General features: G+C 46.6%; 1 protein-coding gene across 1 annotated transcript in view; it reads right to left on the reverse strand.

Moving 5' to 3' along the window:
- The window catches only part of P2RX7 (purinergic receptor P2X 7), a 63357-nt gene that overhangs the window by 19029 nt on the left and 21874 nt on the right, over positions 1 to 22454 (reverse strand). The window contains exons 2-8 of the mRNA XM_055147577.1: positions 19009 to 19177; positions 17666 to 17734; positions 10305 to 10377; positions 8500 to 8596; positions 7577 to 7657; positions 6388 to 6517; positions 1136 to 1272 (exon numbers count right to left, since the gene is read on the reverse strand). Of these exons, the coding sequence (XP_055003552.1) occupies positions 1136 to 1272; positions 6388 to 6517; positions 7577 to 7657; positions 8500 to 8596; positions 10305 to 10377; positions 17666 to 17734; positions 19009 to 19177 (756 nt within the window). The remainder of the gene's footprint in view (positions 1 to 1135; positions 1273 to 6387; positions 6518 to 7576; positions 7658 to 8499; positions 8597 to 10304; positions 10378 to 17665; positions 17735 to 19008; positions 19178 to 22454) is intronic.

Genomic DNA, 22454 nt, shown 5'->3' on the forward strand with positions numbered 1-22454 from the left:
GTGCAAGGCAAATGCCCTACCCGCTGTGCTATCGCTCCGGCCCCTATACTGTTTAATTTTAAAAAAAAATTGTATTGTTTTTGGGCATCAAAAAAAGGCACATCTTTAAAATTCCACAGTTTAGTTTGTCAGTTCAGATAAGTTGTGATTCAATATAGTCTTTTTGATTTTGTTTTGGAGTCACACTTGGTGGTGCTCAGGGCTTACTCCCGGCTCTGCGCGCAAGGCTCATTCCTGGCAGGTCTCAGGGAACCATATGTAGTGTTAGGGATTAAACCTGGGTCTGCTGCATGCAAGACAAGCACCCTTCACTCTAGCTCTAGAATTAGCATTTTAAATAATTTCTATGTGATGCTTTTGCTGGGAACTCTGTATGAGAACCACTGATCTAGAGACCATTAGTCCTAAAGGTGTTCAGAAAAGGGCAAGGCCTTTGGGATGCCAGGAATTGAAACGAGGTTGATCTCATGCAAAATAAACGCCTCACCTACTATACTGTAGTGTCACTCCGGCCCCAAGACTTGAAAGGTGGGGCTGGAGTGATAGCACAGCGGGTAGGGCGTTTGCCTTGCACGCAGCCGACCCGGGTTCGAATCCCAGCATCCCATATGGTCCCCTGAGCACCGCCAGGGCTGATTCCTGAGTGCATGAGCCAGGTGTGACCCAAAAAGCAAAAAAAAAAAAAAAACAACAAAAAACCAAAAAAAACAAGATTTGAAAGGTTCTTGTTGTTGTTCGTGGTGGTTTATTTTCGCCTCTAAACAGTACTTAAGAGGTCTGGGGCCACTCCTGGCAGTACCGGACCAGAGAGTTCAATGCTCTGGTCCAATTCCAGTTCATCTTTTAGCACTGCATATGATACTCTAGGCACCCCCATGAATGACCCCTTACACCCCCCAGGAGTAAGTAGTCTTGAGAACAGCTGGGCTTGACTGACCCCAAAACAGAAACAAATGCAAAGCAAGATTTTCAGCGGTGACTTCCCCTAGTACTGAGCCGTGAGTTGAGAGGAAGTCACCCCTGCAGATGTTTGATTGAACGCGATAACACATCGATCATCACTGTTTACACCCAGCCAGGCCCAGAAGGTCCCTGTGTTGCTAAGGGTGGTTGTTGGCACCTGGAGGGCGGTTACCTGAAGTTGTAGCCAGGGTAAGAGGACTCTTTGGCGTTTTTGTCGTCAAGGCGACGGAAACTGTATTTCGGACGGCAGCTGTGGGACCATGCGTCAAGATTGCAGTCCCAGTAGATTTCAATGCCCATGATCCCTCCCTGGGAAAGACAATCAGAAACCGTCGCTGACCTGCTGGACATAAGTGATACGGCACCAGACATCTTTCATAGCAGTGACCATTGAAGGAATTTTCTTTCAGAGGAGAAGAGTAAAGACAGAGCTACGACTTTATGATACTCTCGACTATGAGAGTATCATATTATATATATCAATATATATACCAATTTTATATTCCCTTAAGAAAAAATGCCCAGCACAGCGACTGAGAAGAGTAAAGACAGGCCTGACCCGCACATGCACGAACCCTCCCCCGCCCACCCCCGCTGCTGCTCCTCCCTGCCACCATCAGGTTGATTTTTTGAAAGGTGTGACTCGCTAAAAACTGCTCCCATAATAAGACACCCTTAATTGCAAACATTCTCCTTAAAAAGTAAGTTGAAACTTGTTAACTAGGACTCAAGGTGTCCCGTTACCTATCTTGATCTTTGTGCTTTATCTCTCAGTGCTCCCTTAGAAAAGGCTCTTATCCATTTTTTGTTTAAAACACAAATTTCTTAGACAATTTTTTGTTTAATTCACATACAAGCTTGCCCAAGTTACAATTCAAGCGCTCTTAATGAGGTCAAATATGTGTGTAGCCACCATCACAATAAATTTTCCAACATTTTCATTACCTTTGGCTAGAAATTTTTTTTGTCTGTTTGTTTTTGGGTCACACCCAGCGATGCACAGGAGTTACTCCTGGCTCATGCACTCGGTACTCACCCCTGGTAGAGCTCAGGGGACCATATGGGATGCTGGGAATCGAACCTGGGTCGGCCGCGTGCAAGGCAAAGGCCCTACCCGCTGTGCTATTGCTCCAGCGCCTTAGAAACTTTTTTCCCCTCCTCAGCTGCCAGGCCTTAGGCAACTGTAATCTACTTTAGAATTCTTATTCTGAACTTTCCTATGAATTAAACCAAATAATTTGTGGCATTTATATGTATATATATATTTTACTTAACATGTTTGTAAAGTTCATCCACATTGTGCATTAGCCAGAGTTTCATTCTTTTTTGTAGTAGAAGTATATTCCACTGCATGGTATTGCATTTTAATTATTCATTCCTTAAGGGAAAACAATTGAGTTTTGTTCTCCCCCCCCACACACAATTGAGTTGTTTCCAACTTTTGGCTATTATGATGTAACTGTGAACATTTGTATACAAGTGTTTATATGTACATGTATTGCCATTTCTCTTGGTATAAAATTCCACTTAGGAGTGGAATTACTGGGAATATTTTTCTTGTGTATAAAATTTCACTTAGGAATGGAATTACCGAGAACAGTTTTAATTACTGGAAATATGTTTAAATATTGGCTCTCCCCCTTTTCTCCTACCTACCTCTCTGGATAACTCCTACCTCATCCTCCAAGTACCTCCTTCCTCGTTGTTCAGCTCTCCCTGTCTTCATTTCATACATAACCTTTCTCTCCTCTGAACTTTTTTTTAAATTTTTGGGTCACACCCAGCGATGCATAGGGGTTACTCCTGGCACATGCACTCAGGAATTAACTCCTGGAGGTGCTCAGGGGACCATATGGGATGCTGGGAATCGAACCCAGGTCAGCCGCGTGCAAGGCAAATGCCCTACCCGCTGTGCCATCACTCCAGCCCCATCCTCTAAACTTCTTATTGTTTGTTTGGTTGTTTGCTTTTGGGTTTTACCTAACTGTGTTCAGGGCTCACTCCTGGCTCTGCATTCAGGGATCAATCACTCCTGGTGGGTTCAGGGGACCATATGAGTTTCCAGGGAACAAAGCCTGGCCCAGATTAAACCTCGACTCACTACCCACAAGGCAAACATTCTACCTCTCAGCTCTGTCTTCTGAACTTCTAAAGAGAATCTCTTCTTTATTTCCTAATACTTTTTTTTTGTTTGTTTTGATTTGGGCTGGAACAATAGCACAGCGACTAGGGCGTTTGCCTTGCACAAGGTTGACACGGCCGACTCCCCGTCCCTCTCGGAGAGCCCGGCAAGCTACTGAGAGTATCCCGCCCACACGGCAGAGCCCGGCAAGCTCCCTGTGGTGTATTTAATATGCCAAAAACAGTAACAACAAGTCTCACAATGGAGACATTACTGGTGCCCGCTGGAGCAAATCGATGAGCAATGGGACGACAGTGCTTGTTTTGATTTAGGGCCATACCAAGCAGTGCTCACTGCTTACTCCTGGCTCTGCACTCAGGAATCAGTTCTGGTGAGGCGGATTGAACCTGGGTTGGCTGCATGCAAAGCAAGTGCCTACCCTCTGTACCATCTCTCCAGCCTCTATTCATGATGCTTCTTTATTCTACAAACATTTTTCCGAGCATTGACTATCATACTTTATTTCATCTTACACACCATTGCTTGTATGGCATGTTTTTCATATTCCCTTAAGAAAAAAAAAATGTTGTTCAAATTAAACCGTGGGAATCTGTTGAAAGTACTTCCTGGTTTCAAAACTACTAAAATGTGGGGGAAAAAGTCTGAATTAATGAAATTTGGTACTTTAAGACCGTATGCTAGATGCTAAATTGAATAATAAGCAGGCTCTGACTTAGAGAAAAGGCATACAAGCAAATAATCACATATGCCATTGACTGGCCAGACATCAAGTTAGGTCCACAATGTACAGTAGTGAATAGCTAATGTTTTGTCATTGGGCATTCAATTTTCCTTCTTCTGGAAAGGTACCTTGAATTGCCTTTGAGAAATATCCCTCCCAACTCTTAGTGGTTTGAGTGGATTCCTTTTCACAGCTTTAGAAATGAACACTAGACCCAAACTGGACTGCTCAAAAACAGTGCATCCCTCTGGACCTGGAGATTTGTTTAGGGATATGTCAGAGGCCCATGGTAGAACACTCAGAGTCCTCCCTGAGCTTTTGCTATAATCTTAGGAGTAGAGTCCCTCTCTTGGCTGGGATCTCTAGTTGTATAGAGAGTAAAGCAAAGTTGTCTGACAGAAGTTTCTGTGAGGATGGAAATAATCTAATTCATGCTGTATAGTCCAGTAGCCACATATAACTATTGAGTACTTGAAATGTGACCATTATGACAAAGAAAATAAAACTTTTTTTTTTTTGCTTTTTGGGTCACACCCAGCAATGCACAGGGGTCACTCCTGGCTCATGCACTCAGGAATCACCCCTGGCAGAGCTCAGGGGGCCATATGGGATGCTGGTATTTGAACCCAGGTTGGCCGCGTGCAAGGCAAACGCCCTACCCGATGTGCTATCACTCCAGCCCCCAAGAAAGTAAATCTTAATCTCTTTAATTTTAATTAATTTGAGGGACTGGTATGTATTGTACTAGTAGCACAGTCCTAGGCTTTTGGCCAATATCACAGCATCATAATGGAGATAATCAAGGGATGAGAAGAATCAGATTTCTAAAGACACCATTTGAGTTCCTGAGTGCAGCTGTGCCTACAGGTATCACATCCTCCGTTCACTCAACAAATATTGAGTATCCTGTGCTAAGTGTAAAATATGTCAGAGAATGCTAGCTGCCAGCATGAACAGCTTTGTAACTGTGTATCTCATGGTGATTCAATGTAAAAAAAAAAACAGCTATGAATAACTTTGTAATTCATGATCCTTTAATAAAATAGAATTTTGAGAAAAATAAATTAGGAAGGGCCTTCAGGCATGCTTGATGGTGGTGGCAAATAGTTGTATTAAGTGTGATAAGGGGATTCATCACTGAGTTTATCTGTAAGGAAATATTGGGAATAAGTGAGAGGATGGCTGATCCTATGTCTGGGGCAACGCTGTTTCAGGCAGAGGAAACAGCTAAAGAAAACTAACCAGGGGCTGGAGCAATAGCACAGCGGGTAGGGCGTTTGCCTTGCACGAGGCCAGCCCGGGTTCGATTCCCAGCATCCCATATGGTCCCCTGAGCACCGCCAGGGGTAATTCCTGAATGCAGAGCCAGGAGTGACCCCTGTGCATTGCTGGGTGTGACCCAAAAAGCAGAAAAAAAAAAAACAAAACAAACTACCCACGTGGGAAGAGACCATGCATTTTCTAGAAAGTTCATTCCACTCACCCAACATACATAATCTTGTCTTTTTTGCAGGAGCTAATGTGGATTCTTTTTCTACTGAAACCAGATGAGTTTGGTTTTCCTGACTTGCCTCCAAAAATGCTTTTAAATTAATTTTTCCCTTACATCAAATGAGTGGGCTGGAGCGATAGCATAGAGGTAGGGCGTACGCCTTTCATGCGGCCGACCCGTGTTCAATTCCTCCATCCCTCTCAGAGAGAGGGGCAAGCTACCGAGAGTATCGAGCCCGCACGGCAGAGCCTGGCAAGCTACCCGTGGCGTATTGGACATGCCAAAAACAGTAACAATAAGTCTCACAATGAGAGACGTTACTGGTGCCTGCTTGAACAAATCTATGAGCAATGGGATGACAGTGACAGTGACAGTGATCAGATGAGTTGAATTTCTATAACGTGCAAATAGAGAGGACCCAGACTAATGTAAGTGTGGTAATCTGAATAACATGTGGATTCCAAATATTCATAGTCTACGGACCTCCAAATATGCTGGCTTAGATGGCAGGAGAGGCTGTATAGATAGGAGTAAATTAAGGATCTTGAGATGGATTTGTGTCCCCTTTGAGACAGGATGCTATTCTAATGGTGGCTCTAAATTCTACCTCTTATAACACCATGCTAGTGATAGAGGGATATTTACAGAGAATTACGAGTCAGTATGACTAAAAGCAAGAGATAATGCTGCTGGTTTCAGAGTGAGAAAGGGAGCTGTGAGCCATGCCAGAAATGCAGCTTTGGTGGGCGGGAAAAGCCAGGAAAAAGCCACCATATACATATATATTTATATATATATATACATAATATACATATATATATATAGTGTGTGGAAATTTGTTGCATAAGTCATTGTGAATTAACTAATACACTAAGAATCATATTCACAGGGTCGTGGTAGAATCTCATGAGGTAATAGTGCACCATGCATAGATTAAATACTCAATAATGTGAATCATACTGTTAAAGGCTCAATGGCCCAGCCTCTTAGCCATATACCTTTCTTCAACTTTTGACACCACCCCCACTGCCTTGATCCCAAATTCCACTGTACAAAGGCACCACCAACCTGAATTGCCACTTCTGAAAAATTATCGCCTACTTCTTGGAAGATATCTCCTAGTCGGAAAACAGGGCACTGTGGATTCTGAATCTTATGAAAGATGCAAGTAATGTTTAAGCCTGGCAAGATGTTTCTCCTGCACAAATAGAAAACAAACAAACATCTCTGTTGAAAAATGACATCCTGTATCAGAGGGATCACAAATGAGGGAAGGAAAGAGAGGGACAGAGGGAGGAAAGAAAGAAGGAAGGAAGGAAGGAAGGAAGGAAGGAAGGAAGGAAGGAAGGAAGGAAGGAAGGAAGGAAAGAAGGAAGGAGGGAAGGGGAACGGAAAGGGAAAGGCAGGAAGGAGAGATCCATTTCTTTTTTTTTTTTTTTTTTTGCTTTTGGGTCACACCCAGCGATGCACAGGGGTTACTCCTGGCTCTGCACTCAGGAGTTACTTCTGGTGGTGCTCAGGGGACCATATAGAATACTGGGACTCGAACCCGGGTCGGCTGCATTCAAGGCAAATGCCCTACCCGCTGTGCTATTGCTCAAGCCTCGAGATCCATTCCTTTCATTTTCAAATGTCCCCATAGAAAAATGGCATCCTGTCTCAAAGGGGACACAAATCAGGGAAGGAAGGAAGGAAGGGAATGGGGGAGGAAAGGAAGGAGAGGAATGCATTTCTTTCGTTTTCACCTCAGTGGATAGTATAGAATCTGGGTTCCATGAGGACTCAAGTGATCTCCATCTCTGGGGATTCACAACCGTGTCTCCTCTCACGCTGTGAAGTGTCAACCTGAGTGACCAATGGCATGTGGCATAAGGAATGGAGTGCCACTTTCAAGATCAAGTATAAAGACTGCAGCTTCCTTCTTGGTTACAAGCCGTCGTGCTGGTTCTCCGTCTCTCTCGGGCATCTTCCTGCACGACATGTCCTAAGGACCCCAACAGTCTTAGGGGTAAAGAACTGAGCCCTCCTACTGACAAGCACTGCTGAGCGAGTGGGCTCCGGAGATTATTATCCCCAGAGGTAATTGCGTCCCCCCTGACTGCCATCTGAGAGAGCCTGAACTCAAGTGAAGCCGTCCCCAAATTCCTAACCCACAAAAGCTGTATGAAATAATGTCTGTTGTCTTTAGCTTCCGAGTATTGCAGTTGTATGATACTCAGGGTAGACAACTAACACAGCCAACGTTCTGGCCACTTACGTGGTATAGTTGTGAGCGGGGAAGTCGATATTGTTCTTGATGAGGACGGTGAAGTTTTCAGCACTGTTCAAGAGTGCAGGCCTGAGGGAGAGAATGCGAAACAGGAATTAGTGACGATGGGAACCAATGCAGTCCACGGGCCTGTGGAACCAGAGGCTCTGCTTTCCTGCCTGCGTTACTCTGATGAGTGCAGAAAAATGCAGTAAAGTGAGCCCGACATTCCAAACTTCTCCGGCTTCTTCAGGAAGGATTTCTTCCTTCTTAAGACACCACAGTATTTACTCTAAGGCTTCCACTATATAGTTAGATGTGTCAGTATGGAGATTGGTGTGATGATAAAGGTGTAACAACCAGTGTTCAGAAAATAAAACATAGCATTTAGCATGATTGTGGTATAAATACTCCCACCATACTTGATTTCAAGCTACCAGTAGGACACCAGTAGGACATACTTGGTTTCAAGCCACCAGTAAGAGTGGAATGGGCATAACTGGCTCAGAGCTGCTAAAAGCCAATTCCCACACATCTCTGTTTGCATCTGTCCCCAAGGCCTGACATTCCCTTAGGACTGGGTCATCACCTTCTCATCTGACCGTCCCCAGTCTTTTTTTTTTTTTTTTTTTTTGCTTTTTGGGTCACACCTGGCGATGCACAGGGGTTACTCCTGGTTCTGCACTCAGGAATTACCCCTGGCCGTGCTCAGGGGACCATATGGGATGCTGGGATTTGAACCCGGGTCGACCTTGTGCAAGGCAAACGCCCTACCCGCTGTGCTATCTCTCCAGCCCCGTCCCCAGTCTTTTGCAGGATATTGCTGACTCTGGAAGTGTCTCTTTAGAGGCCCTGAGTAGCATAAAACTCCTGCAAGAGGTAGAGGAATTTAAAGTTTAGGCAACCCTGCCTGTCTGTGCCCCACAACTCACCGGGGGGCCTCTTCCACTGCCTCAGTGGGGCACCAGGCGGAGACTTCACAGGTCCTCAGAGTCCCTTTATACACGACACACCTTCCTGTCTGGATTCCTGTGGGGCGCGGTAGGAGCACAGTTGTCAAAGGACTTGGAGGGGGATCCCGCAGGAGGGGCTGTCACCCAGCCCCCCCAAAGGACACTTGCTGTTTAACACAAGCCGTGTGGGTTTCTCCAACCCCCACCCAAGTCACAGCAAGCAGACGCCAGCTTTTATGAAAGGGTCAGACAGACACCAAAGACCACAGCTGCTGTTCTAGCTGGGCGTGTCCTAGGGATGCACAGTTTGTACCGAGCCGTGCACAGAATAAACAGGATACATCTTCCTGAAGTCACAGGGCACTGACAGGTTTCTAAGGGACAGGTCAGTAGTATGTCATGTTAGAATGATCTCTAGGCCTTAGGGCCAGAGCTATAGCACAGCAGGGAGGGTGCTTGGCCTTGCACGCAGCTGACCTGGGTTTCGTCCCTGGCATAATATATTACACCCCCACCCTCAACCCAGCAGGCCAAGAGTAATCCTGAATTCAGAGCCAGGAATAATCCCAGAGCATAACTGGGTGTGTTCCCAAAATAAAATAAAAAAGATCTTCAGACCAGTACAAATGAAAATAAATTATGGTATAGAACTCAGAACTCCTAAGGGCCAGAGAGGTAGCATGGGTTAAGATGTACGCCTTGCATGTGGCTTCAATCTTTGGTCTCCAGAGCATGACAAGGTGCAGCCCTGATTGGCCAGAATCTTTGGGACAGACCCTGGTCTCCTGAGCACTGCTTGGAGACCCCTCCACTCCCACCACCCCACTCCATCCCCATCCCACACACAAAAAATTAACATTCCTGTGATGTCTTTGTGTTATAAACACAGACATTTTTTTTTCTTTCTTTTTGTTTGTTGGGGTTTTATTTGTTTGGGAGCCACACCCAGTGGACTATTGGTACCCAAGGACTATTACTGGTTCTTTGCTCAGGAGTGACCTTCGTGGGGCTTGGGAGACCATACGCAGTGCTGGGGATTGATCCGGGGTCAGTCACATGCAAGGCAAGAGTCTTCACCGTGTTCTATCGCTAGCCCTGTTTTTGTTTTTGTTTTGGTTTTTGGGCTATACCTGGTGGTGCTCAGTCCATACTCCTGGCTCTGTGCTCAGCGATCATTTCTGACAGGGCTCAAGGTACCATCTAGGGTACAGGGGTCAAACCTGTACCCTAGGTTTGACCTAGGCTGGTTGTGTGCAAAGCAAGCATATTACCCACTATGTGATACCCACTATGTCCTTTTAAAAATAATGGTAATATTTAAAATTATTGTATATTATATTTATTGTATGTTTTAATTGTAATGTATAATATTTTAAAGTTTAAGTAAGAGATATGGAAATTCTAGGTTAATAGGGGTTTTGGGATATAAATTAATGCTCCTCGACTTTTGGGGGAAATTCTAGAGGGAAAACTTAAAACACTCAGACGATGCTATGGGCCCTTTGATTTTTCTATCAATGAGAACCTGAGAATGCTCATTCTGTGGGTTGTTCAGGAGCTGCCCTGCCTGGAAATCAGAGTCGCCTTCGGCGTCAGCAGCTGTTCACGGGGTGGGGGGTGAGGGTGTGTGTGTGTGTGTAGAATAGAGACAGATTCAGACTCTCCCAGTTCCGGTGAGCGTGGGAGAAAGCAGGGGGACCAGCAGCCAAAGCTCTGAACTGGGCATTGTGAATGACACCGAGATTCCAGACCACCCACGCCGGGGTTTCTGGAAGAGAGTGTACCTTTGCTCTGTGGGTCCATCCAGCCCTTTTTACAGTTCCGGTCAGAGTTACAGATGGTCCTACGGGTGGGTTGCTGCAGGGAGGGCAAGAGAGAGAGGCCGTAGTAAGCACTGTGTGTCTTTGCAACAGAAAGCAAATGCTCGTGTCCACGCAGAAACTTGCACACGAGTGCCCGCAGCAACATTATTCAAAAGGTAGAAATAGTCAAATACCTACCAATGAATGGATGGACAAAGAAAATATCATACACTCTTACAGTGGAATATTATTTATCCATAAAAGGAACAGAGTGGGCCAGACAGCTCAAAGACTTGGAGCGGATGTCACCCTCAAGGCCCCAAATTCAATCCCACATGCCTCCCCACCCCCCAAGCTCTACCAGGTATAGCCCTGATTCCAGTTCCCCTGAACTGAGTAGCAGTACGTCACACTAAACCTTCATGCCCACACAGCCCGTCTGAGTATTACGGGCAGTGGTCCCTAAGCCCCCTGAGCTTTCTTAGGAACAACCCCCCCCCACCACCACTCCACACACCACTGCAAGGAATGAAATACTGATTCATGCTTTATGGATTAAACTTGTAAATTGATGTTATGTGAAAGAAAACAGGCACAAAAAGACACAGATTGTGTGATCCCAGTTATATGAAATTTCCAGAAGAGCCTAATCCATCAAGGTCAAGAGTACATCAGCGGTTGCCAGGAACCAAAGGTGGGTCAGGGGGGAGGGGAAGTTACTGCTAACTAATACTAGATTTCTTTGCAGGTGAGGGATAAACATGTTTTAGACTTAAATAGCAATGATGGATGTACAACTCTGTTAATATACTAAAGACCGCTGGACTCAGTACTTTAAAGTGATGAATTTTATGGCATGTGAATTCTGTCTTGATAAAAAGAAATGAAAATACAAAGGGAGCAGATGTCCGAGCAACCAGGGACCGTTTCCAGGTATGGCATGTGGAGAGGAGAGCAGGTGGCTGATGCCAGCAGTTCAATGGCTGCAGGAAAGCAAAGCAGACAGGAGGGAGGGCCCCGCAGGAAGTGTGGAAGCTAGGGACAGTGGCCGCCACTTTCTCCTGGCCTGAGAAAAATAGGTCAGCTGGTCTCAGAGCTGAGGACAGAATAAGGAAATGGATGAATTGGTTTATGCATGTTCAACTGCCTTTTTCTAGAGAGCAAACTTGAAGACCAGTCTTAGGGAAGCCAGGACCTAGTCTAGCTGTAAAAATAGCCTCTTGAGTGCAATTTGTGACTTTTACATAAAGTCAGGGCTGGAGCCCAGGTGTTCTTAGATTTAGCTATGCTGCATCATTTTCTAGTTGAGTGACACTGGCCAAGTTAGTCACCTCTCTAAGCCACAGTTTCCTCATTTGTGATTGAATAAGACTTTTCATGTGGTTGTTCAGTCTGAATGTTAAAAAAGAAAGGATTGTTGGGGCTGGAGCAATAGCACAGGGAGTAGGTGTTTGCCTTGCACGCGGTCGACCCAGGTTCGAATCCCAGCATCCCATATGGTCCCCTGAGCACCACCAGGAGTAATTCCTGAGTGCAAAGCCAGGAGTAACCCCTGTGCATAGCCTGGTGTGACCCCAAAACAAACAAACAAACAAAAAGAAAGGATTGGTTTTTTTTTTTTTTTGCTTTTTTTGGGTCACACCCAGCAATGCACAGGGGTCACTCCTGGCTCATGCACTCAGGAATCACCCCTGGCAGTGCTCAGGGGACCATATGGGATGCTGGGATTTGAACCCGGGTCGGCCGCGTGCAAGGCAAACGCCCTACCCACTGTGCTATCACTCCAGACCCTGTTGTTATTTTTTGAGGTATTAATTTTTGGTTCACACCTGGTGCCACTCAGGGCTTATTCTTGGCTCTGTGCTCAGGGATAACTCCTGGAGAGTTTGGGGAACCATAAGGCATGCCAGGGATTGAACCCGGGTCGGCCAGCTGTCAGCAAACACACTACCTGCTGTACTGTTTCTCCAACCCCTACAAGAAAATATTGTTGAGCTCAGAGCCTTTACTCAATGGATACGTTTCTTATAGTTTTCAATGCCTCCATATTCTCTTTTCTTCCTAGGTCACCTTTTTCCTGTCACCCACAGCGTGTCCTGAGTTTCCTCCCCTTGTGGCCCCCAGCTAGACTGTGAACCTTTTGATCACAAAGCCTGCGTCATATCTTTGTAACTTGACTGATACATGGTGGATCTTGATCAGTGAGAAATGAATGACCATTTACTCCGGCTTCTGGAAGTCTAATTCTTTTTATTGTCAAGCAGCAGGAAATATCAGGAAAAGAGAGAAACTATTTCACTTCTCAGAATTTATTTAAAATGATGACTTTTCAGTCCCCCCTCCGTTTATTTTGTGATTGTCCCACGGATTAAAGATAGGTCACAAATTCTTCGTCACTCTTGCCCCATCCCATCCTCCTGTGCAGCCTGGCTGCCTCTGTGAATGAATAATCAGAAGGGAGCAGGAGTCATGCTCTCAAGCTCCAGGTCTAAGTTTGGGAGGCTGAAATGTCTCTTTTGGTCTGGGGACACCTGAGCTGCTATTAGAGTGTTTGAAGAGATGATATTGAGAGACTTTGCAAAAAGAAACCTTATGAACCCTGGAAGAGAAGGAGGTGGCCAGCCATTCCAGCAGCGGTGTGGAGCCGCCCATGGTGCCAGCCCACAGCCACCATCTAATTGCAACCCAAGAGAGATCTTGAACAAGTTTAGCGGCTCAACCCAGCTGAAGGTAGTCAACCATAAAAGTTAACAAAATGCTTTGTCCTTTGCAGCAACAGATATCTAAATATGTAGAGCAAGTGTCTTTCAGCATATTAATAGGGCTTGGCATGTAACTGGACAACAGTTACTCAGAACTTAGCCTAACTTGCAGCTCCTGATCAGAGTTTGTGAGTGTGGGTGTCAGTTTGAGAGAGAGGAAGTGACGGAGAGCCAGAGTGATAGTACAGTGGGCAGGCCACTTGTCTTGCACACAGGCAACCTGGGTTTAGAATAGTAGAAATAAGTACCAGGAGGTTGGTACTTATACATGGCTTGGAGGCTGGTCTCTCATTCTGGGCAACTCAGAGAAGGGAACACCAAGTAAAATGTGGTCGGAGGTCATGCGGGGGAGGGGTGACGCATGCCGAATGTAGGCTAGAGACTGAACACAATGGCCACTCAACACCTTTATTGCAAACCACAACACCTAATCAGAGAGAGAGAACGAAAGGGAATACCCTGCCACAGTGGCAGGGTGGGGTGGGGGGAGACGGGACTGGGGAGGGTGGGAGAGATGCTGGGTTTACTGGTGGTGGAGAATGGGCACTGGTGAAGGGATGGGTTCTCGAACTTTGTATGGGGGAAACATGAGCACAAAAATGTATAAATCTGTAACTATACCCTCATGGTGATTCACTAATTAAAAAAAAAACAAAATAGGCAGCCTGGGTTTGATCCCCAGCATTTCATATGGTCCCCAGACCCTGCCAGGAGTAATTTCCTAAACGCAGAACCAGGATTGACCTCTGAGCATTGCCAGTGTGGCCCAAATCCCCCACCTCCCACCCCAACCCCCTCTCCCCCAAAGAAAGAGGAAGCAAATATGGCATTAAATCAGAACAGCTTGGGGAATGGAATAAAACCTCAACACTAATTTTGGTGTTCTGGGTCAGAATACATCCATGGAGCCCTTTGATTCCCAGCCAGTCTGAGTGATGCCCTTTTGCAGAAGGATTTTTTTTTTCTTTCTGGGTCACACCCGGTGATGCACAGGGGTTACTCCTGGCTTTGCACTCAGGAATTACTCCTGGTGGTGCTCAGGGGACCATATGGGATGCTGGGGATTGAACCTGGGTTGGCTGCGTGCAAAGCAAATGCCCTACCTGCTGTGCTATCGCTCCAGCCCTCTTGTTTTTTTGTGTTTTATTTTTTGTTTTTTGGCCCCTTTGAAGAAGGATTACCTTGTCATTAGACTCAGATAGTTAATTTTTATTGAGTGATCCTGATGTTCTCGCCCTGTTTCCAGCCTGTCACAGATAGTGACTCATTTATTTCAACTCCTAATATCTAGGTCTGATTAGGACCCCTTTATAAAGATGCACATCAAGGCACAGAGAAGTGAAGTTTCCTGACCAAAATCACAAAGCTAATAAGTCAGGTTTTTAACCACAGTACCCTAGCTCCTGAGTTCAGACTCTTAGCCTTTGGATTTCTCTTTCCTATAAAGATCAATAATGTGATGGGGGCTGGAATGATAGCACAGCGGGTAGGGTGTTTGCCTTGCATGCGGCTGACCCGGGTTCGATTCCCAGCATCCCATATGGTCCCCTGAGCACCGCCAGGAGTAATTCCTGAGTGCAGAGCCAGGAGTAACCCCTGAGCATCGCCAGGTGTGACCCAAAAAGCAAAATAATAATAATAATAATAATAATAATATGAAAAGTACTATTGAGAAGGGCCATGGGGGACAGAAGATGGGGCAGAGAGGATTAGTGTTGGGCCAAAGAGAACCAGGGTTCCCAAACTGAATTCAAGATTGGAAGCTGCTAGGGCGAGGGGCGTTTTCTTCAGGTGAACTGACAGCTACTTTATTAGAAGCATTTAAATTAAGACAGGGACAGAATTAACTTAGGTGTTTAAAAAAAATTGAAGTAGAAGTTTAGCTTGTTTCCAAATTTGGGTAGAGATGACTGCACAGACTGTGTTGGGAGAGATCATATCTACCCTGAACTCTCAAGAATCAGGAAATCAAGATTGACTCATGAGCAGGACCCAAGGCCAGGCTGATCCTGCCCCTAAGCAGGTGGCCCGATTCATTGTCACCACAATTCTGCATCTCTCAGCATCGTGACCACTTCCCAGGGTTAAGTTTTCCAGTAAGAGATAGGACAAGTGAGGAGTGTGGAGAGAGCGAAGTCAGGACGAGGTAGTGGACACAGGGACACAAACCAGAATCTGCGGCCCAGAGACTCAGAAACGAAGCTCCCGGAAGAGAGCAATGTAGAATGACACGGCGCAGAGATGCCCCCAGGTCCCGTGCCAGGCTTTCTTATCTGGGGCAACCTGGAGTGGGGCGGGTGGGTTTCCCTCCCCACCCTAATAGAGCCCCGGCAGCCAAAACCCTCCAAAACTCAGTCACCGGCATGCTCGTGGCCGCTCTCCACAGGCTTGGAGGAACCTCGTCTCTAAATGTGCTGTATGAACGTATGAACGTATTTTAGGGGCTGGAGTGATAGCACAGCGGGTAGGGCGTTTGCCTTGCACGAGGCCAACCCTGGTTCGATTCCCAGCATCCCATATGGTCCCCTGAGCACCGCCAGGAGTAATTCCTGAGTGCATGAGCCAGGAGTAACTCATGTGCATCGCTGGGTGTGACCCAAAAAGCAAAAAAAAAAAAAAAAGTAATAATAAAAATGAAATAAAATAAATTATATTTTTTTAAAAATATTTTTGTATTAAAAATATTTTTATTAGTGAATCACCATGAGGTACTGTTATATACTTACATTCATTATAAACATATTTTAAATTTTAGAATTCTCATACTTTATAGCACTGATGTACCGAGAACAGCACACCACATTTGATGGGGTTTAAATAGAAGGCGGGGCTAGAGTGATAGCACAGCCGGTAGGGCGTTTGCCTTGCACGCGGCCGACCCGGGTTGGAATCCCAGCATCCCATATGGTCCCCTGAGCACTGCCAGCAGTAATTCCTGAGTGTAGAACTAGGTGTAACCCCTGTGCATTGCCGGGTGTGACCCAAAAAGAAAAAAAAAAGTAGAAGGCAACCAACCATTCTTGGGGGGTGGGGGTGGCCCAAATCCTCCACCTCCCACCTCAGCCCCCTCTCCCCCAAAGGAAGAGGAAGTGAATATGATATTAAATCAGAACATCTTGGGGCATGGATTAAAACCCCAAGACTATATATTAGCACACAAGGCTCAACCTTTAGCAACAGGTTAGTAATCTCTTATAGAAAGGCTTCATGGCTCCAGGGTGAAATACAACAATCTTCACATACTTTCCTCCAAGGAAAGTCTTTTGGATCATTTTTAGTGGATTATTCATAACAAATAATACAAAATAAATTATTTCGGGTCTGCTTTGTGGGCAGGGTTTGGAGCTGGTTTGGGGAGGAAGCATTCGAAATGTGCTAGTGGGAAGGTATAATGGGGATGGCGTTGGTGTTCGAATATTAAATGTAATAAATTTTATTTATTTATTTATTTATTTATTTATTTATTTATTTATTTATTTTTGCCTTTTGGGTCACACCCAGCAATGCACAGGGGTTACTCCTGCCTCTGCACTCAGGAATTACTCCTGGCGGTGCTCAGGGGACCATATGGGATGCCGGGAACCGAACCCGGGTCGGCCGCGTGCAAGGCAAATGCCCTACCCACTGTGCTATCACTCCAGCCCCTTAAATGTAATAAATTATTGTGAAAAAATACAAAAAAAACCCTATAAATTGCAATCTAAAAAAATAAAATAAAAATAAAAACAGAATCTGCAGTCCAAACCCCAGAAGTGGACCGGAAAGACAAACTGGAGCTGCTTCTCGAGGTTTCCTGGTCCTGGCCTTGCAGACGGCTCCCAGGGGACTCAGAGAGCAAAGGACACCAGGCTACTGGAGTCTGTTGTGTGCCTTGAAGAAGTCACCAAAGCTCTCACCTTCCTCCGGCTTGAGAAAGGGGGCGGGGACGCTGCTGCCCTCTGGATGGGCTCGTGAGGCCCCAGCGAAGTGCTGCTCTAATGCCCGGCATCGCTGCTGTCACAGGGGGCCAGCCAGGGAGAGAGGGGACTCCAGCCCGACCCGGGTCCGATTCCCAGCATCCCATCTGGTCCCCTGAACACTGCCAGGGGTAATTCCTGAGTGCAGAGCCAGGAGTAACCCCTGTGCATCTCAGGTGTGACCCAAAAAGAAAAAATAAAAAAGAGAGAGATCTGGTGACTAGAAAGAGAGAATGTCCTATCATGTCCCCTCACCCTCTGCCATCCAGCCCCCGCCTACCCCACTTCTGGGCTTAAACACATCCCGAGTCTCAATTTTCTTTTCCTGCCCTGTGCCTTTTCGAAGAACTCTCTCTCTCTCTCTCTCTCTCTCTCTCTCTCTCTCTCTCTCTCTCTCTCTGTCTGTCTCTGTCTCTGTCTCTGTCTCTGTCTCTCTCTCTTTCTCTCTCTATTTTGTTGGTTATTGTTTGGGTTTCTTTGAGATGGGTGGTTGGGGGCCACTCCTTTTCAGGGTTCAGGGCTCACCCCTGGGGATGCAGTTCCAGGAATCGAACCTGGGCCTCCTGCTCGCAAAGCACACAGGACAGCCCTCGTGCCATCTTCCCCCTGCAGACCCCCTCCTTACCTCTGGGCACAGCCCCCGCACTTGACCTTCGGTCTTGAGAAAGTTTGTCATCACAAAGAAGGAGTTTCCCTGTGGGAGAAAAGGCAGAGAAGGAAAAAAAAAGCAAAGCCTTAGGAACAGAACTACTTAATCATAGTAATCCAGTTTGCTAAGTGCCTGGGGGCGAGGCTTTTGGCGCTTCTAAATTGCAGTCTGGAAATTAGGGTCCCAGAGCATCTTGGATTATGCAGCCGGTTTAATATCAAAGCTGCCTGAGCCGCCCTGCTGAGATGCGGGAGGAGCTGGAAACATTCGAACTGATTGAGTATTCATTTTCCATTTCAGCCTCAAAAGCAGCCTTTTAATTTTTTTTTTTCAGACACAGTATAATTCCATTAAATGGAAACTCAAGAGACCTGGGGAGGTGGGGCTGGGGGTGGGATGTCAACTTCATCAGAACGTTGTTTGCTGCGTTTCTTCAGAACTTTAATTCAAGTCCAGTACGACACCCCACCTCTCCATAAGAAGCTGGAAGTGCTAATGGCCCACTGTTGGAACAGGAACGGGTAATTGCTGGGGACTTTATGGTTTTGCAAAGCTTTGGCTGAGCTCGGGGAGCTGGAAATGTGGCCTTTCATCCCTCCTGCCTTGTGTGTGCTCAGCCCGACTTCAATTTCTCCATTTCAGTCATTCCATTTATTTTCTCTTCTTGCACATTTAGACGGCTCCATGCCTTTTTTGGGTATGACCCAGGTCCTGCCTTTCTGTCATTTATAGCTTCCTTTGTGCAAAAACACACCCAAGAAAATGTTTTCTTGGAGACATTGTTGTAGCTAAAATGCCCCCCAGGGCTGGACACGGAGCTCAGCAGTACAGCACTTGCCTGGTGTAAGGCTCTGGGGTCAATACGCAGCCCCGCAAAAAAAAAAAAGAACTAAAAAAAAAAAAAGAGCAAGGCACCCAGACCGTAGACAGCAGACGAGGGTGGTCTTCTCTAAGCAGGGGCTTCTTTGCGCTTCTGACTCCAGACACACCTGGCTGACTGCTGGCCCCACTTCTAAAACGCGGTGTCTAAGTCACGTGTGGGTGGGTCGAATCCTGTTTGAAATGCACCAGGACATACTGCTATTTTGAGAAATCCTGTAGGACTCGATAAAGCCAAGAATCGTCTCCTTTGAGCTACTGGATCTGACCCAATTTTGCAATTTTTAGGTTTTCTCAGTTGGGACTTTCAAAGGGTTTTTAAAACAAGGCCAGTGTTTTTCTGGAGTGACGCTCTTGATTCCAGGGGAAGTGGGGAGGTGGGTGGGAAGCTGACGGCAGTGATGGCGGGTGGGGGGAGGGGGGCGCTGTCAAGTGCTCACCTGCAGGGGGAAGGTGTAATCGGCGGTGTCAAACACATTCTGCTTCACTCTCTTCAACCCATTCTCTACAAACTCCTCCTGTACCTCTGCGACCCCTTTCACCTTGGTGTGCACGGAGCTGATCAAGGGCTCCTTGTGCTGATACAGCTTGTCACTCAGCAGAGCGAAGCTAAAGAGAGACACAGAAGCGCATCAGTAGGCGGAGTGCAGGGTTGGGGACGCCGGTCCCAAAGGCTGTGGGGCAAGAAAGTCGACTTCTCATGGGCCAGAGCGATAGTACGGCGGGTAAGGTGTTTGCCTTGCGCACGGCTGACCTGGGTTCGATCCCTGGCAACCCATGGGGTCCCCCTAGTACCGCTAAGGAGTGACTCCTGAATGCAGAGGCTGGAGTAACCCTTCAGCATTGCTGAGTGTGACCCAAAGCAGTCCAAAATAAATAAATAGAAGAAGAAGAAGAAGGAGGAGGAGGAGGAGGAGGAGGAGGAGGAGGAGGAGGAGGAGGAGGAGGAGGAGGAGGAGGAGGAGGAGAAGAAAGAAAAGAAAGTTGACTTCTCTGTGTGACTCAGCTTCCTTATCTGTGAAATGGGACTCATAGATTTGCCTACACCCGGTCGTAAGGATGTGTCACAACCAGCCGACACTCTCCTCAGAACTTCAGAACCACAGTGGCACAAGTGCTCACTCTACGGCATTGCTTGCCCACAGTACCAGCCTCTGAGGTGAACTCACGGAGACCTACTTTCCTGGACAGCTTCTTCTTCTTCTTCTTCTTTTTTTATTTTTTTGCTTTTTGGGTCACACCCATCAATGAACAGGGGTTACTCCTGGCTCTGCACTCAGGAATTATTCCAGCGGTGCTTGGGGGACCATAAGGGATGCTGGGAATCGAACCTGGATTGGCCTCGTGCAAGGCAAACGCCCTACCCGCTGTGCTATCACTCCAGCCCCAACAGCTTCTTTTTTTTTTTTGCTTTTTTGGGTCACACCCAGCGATGCACAGGGGTTACTCCTGGCTCTGCACTCAGGAATTACTCCTGGCGGTGCTCAGGGGACCAACCTGGGATGCTGGGAATTGAACCTGGGTCGGCTGCACGCAAGGCAAACGCCCCACCAACTGTGCTATCGCTCCAGCCCCCAACAGCTTCTTGAATACCAAAGTTCAGCCCAAGTTGGTGCTCCTCCTGAGAGGGTGTGGCCGACAGGCGAGTCCCCGTCTATCCTAAAACCTCGCTGGTCTCAGCTCTTTCCCAGTGAGCGTGGTGGAGCCAGTTCCCTTCACTCGTACAACAGTGGGGGTTAGTTCCTGTAAGTGTCAAGGCTGGTAGATGTGGGGTGGACTCAGAGAAGGGACTTGCCCACGGTGATAGAGATAGCGGCAAAATTGAGGTCCTTGGCCTCTCTGCGTGTCCCCTGAGCCTGGCCCTTTCCCCTTTGCTGTACTTGCTCTCATGTGGCATAGCTGTACTCCTGCGTTCCTGCCTTTTGATCAGTTCTTTAACTGTTAACGCCTTTTCTGAAACACAATCCTAAATTATCTGATGGGGAGAAGGAGGGAGAAAGTGAAATTAATTAAAAATGGTAGATTTAGATTTGACACAGCAGGTAGGGCGTTTGCCTTGCACACAGCAGACCCGGGTTCAACTCCTCCGTCCCTCTCGAAGAGCCCGGAAAGCTACCGAGAATATCCCACTTGCACGGCAGAGCCTGGCAAGCTACCTGTGGTGTATTCGATATGCCAGTAACAACACGTTTCATAATGGAGACATTACTGGTGCCCGCTTGAGCAAATTGATGAACAACAGGACAATGGGTGCTACAGTGCTACTATCTCTTCAGCCCTAAGGAGCTTTAAATTAAGAGGATTAAGAGGGAAAAAATGGATATACCCTAAACGTCATCGAATGTTGAATGAGTGAATAAACTGCGGGGATTCATTCAGTGGGATGCTCTCCAGTGAAAATAAATTAAATAGAGCTACTTGCATAATTAACATAAAAATGAGCAAACAAAGCAGGCTGCAGTATAATGTGAAATTTTAAAAACTGAACAGTAACATTATATACTCAAGCAGGTACTTGTCCACCCACGTTCACAGCAGCACTATTCACAGGATCCAAAGGTAGAAACAACCCAACGGCAGTTAGGAACAACTACAGCAGCAGCAAACAGAAACATGATGCGGTCTATCCAGACAGTGGGATACCGCTTAGCCATAGAAGAGCACTGTGGCCAGAACCATAGTACAGTGGGGAGGAAGTTTGCCTTGCACGCGGCCAAGGTTCAATCCCCCTGCATCCAATATGGTTCCCCAAGCACCGCCAGGAGTAATTCCTGAGTGCAGAGCCAGGAGTAACCCCTGAGCATCGCTGGGTGTGACTCAGAGAGGAAAAAAAAAGCACTGGAGGGCGAGGGAGTTAGCTCAGAGGGCGGGAGTGCATGCTTTGCATGTAGGAGGCCTAGGTTAGGGTCCCAGCACCTTACGTATGGTGCCCAGAGTTCTGCTGGGAATGCCCTTCCCCAACACTGCTAACTACAGCTGTCCCCCAGCCCCAGGAGAACTGAAACGCGGAGACACGCATTACTGTGGAGGTTAATAACAGGAGTCAAAGTCAAAGAAGACAAACTACACTAAAGTCACATATAATTCATTCCTGTGTGTGGGAAATATCCAGGCTAAGTTCATAGAGACAGAGAGGCTGGTCATAGCCAGGGGCTGGGAGGAGGGGATGGAGGTCTGGGGTTTCTTTTGGGGGCGATGAAAGGTGTCTTGGAACTCTATGGAGGTGAAGGTTGTGCATTGTTGTAAGGCGCTAAGTACCACTCAGTATTGACTTTTAGTACAGAGGTGCGTTGCTCAACAACGCTCTGGTAAACAACCATTTACAGGGGTGATCCCAGTAGACACCACTTAGGGTTGTGCGATTGCACTCTATGTTTGGAAAACAATGAAATTGCCTAATGACACATTTCTCAGCTCAGATCTCTGCCTGTAAGCAATGTATGATGTGTGGCTAATTTTATGTGATTTGAATCTCCCCCTCAATCAAATCAAATGACAAACATCAAATTCAACATGGTGTTTAAAAAATGGGGAGGAAAGGGAAAGTGCTAAAGACTAGTTTTGCAGGGAGCTAACACTGAGTTTGTAATGTCTTATTTATTTTTCAGGGTGGGGGGTAGTTTTGAGCCATACCCATCTGTGCTCAGGGCTTCTTCCTCCTGACTCCATCCTTACTCCTGTTGAGGGATTATTTATGGTGTTTAGGGGACTATAAGCAGTGCTGAGGATTGAACCTGAGTCAGCCACTTGCAAGGCAAATGCCTAAACCCTGTATTATCTCTCTAGCCCATATTTTATTTCTTTTTTTTCCCTTCTTCTCTTTTTTTGAGGGGTCATACCCGCCATGCACAGGGGTTACTCCTAGCTCATGCACTCAGGAATCACT

Source organism: Sorex araneus, chromosome 9, assembly GCF_027595985.1.
Source record: "Sorex araneus isolate mSorAra2 chromosome 9, mSorAra2.pri, whole genome shotgun sequence".
NCBI lineage: Eukaryota > Metazoa > Chordata > Mammalia > Eulipotyphla > Soricidae > Sorex > Sorex araneus.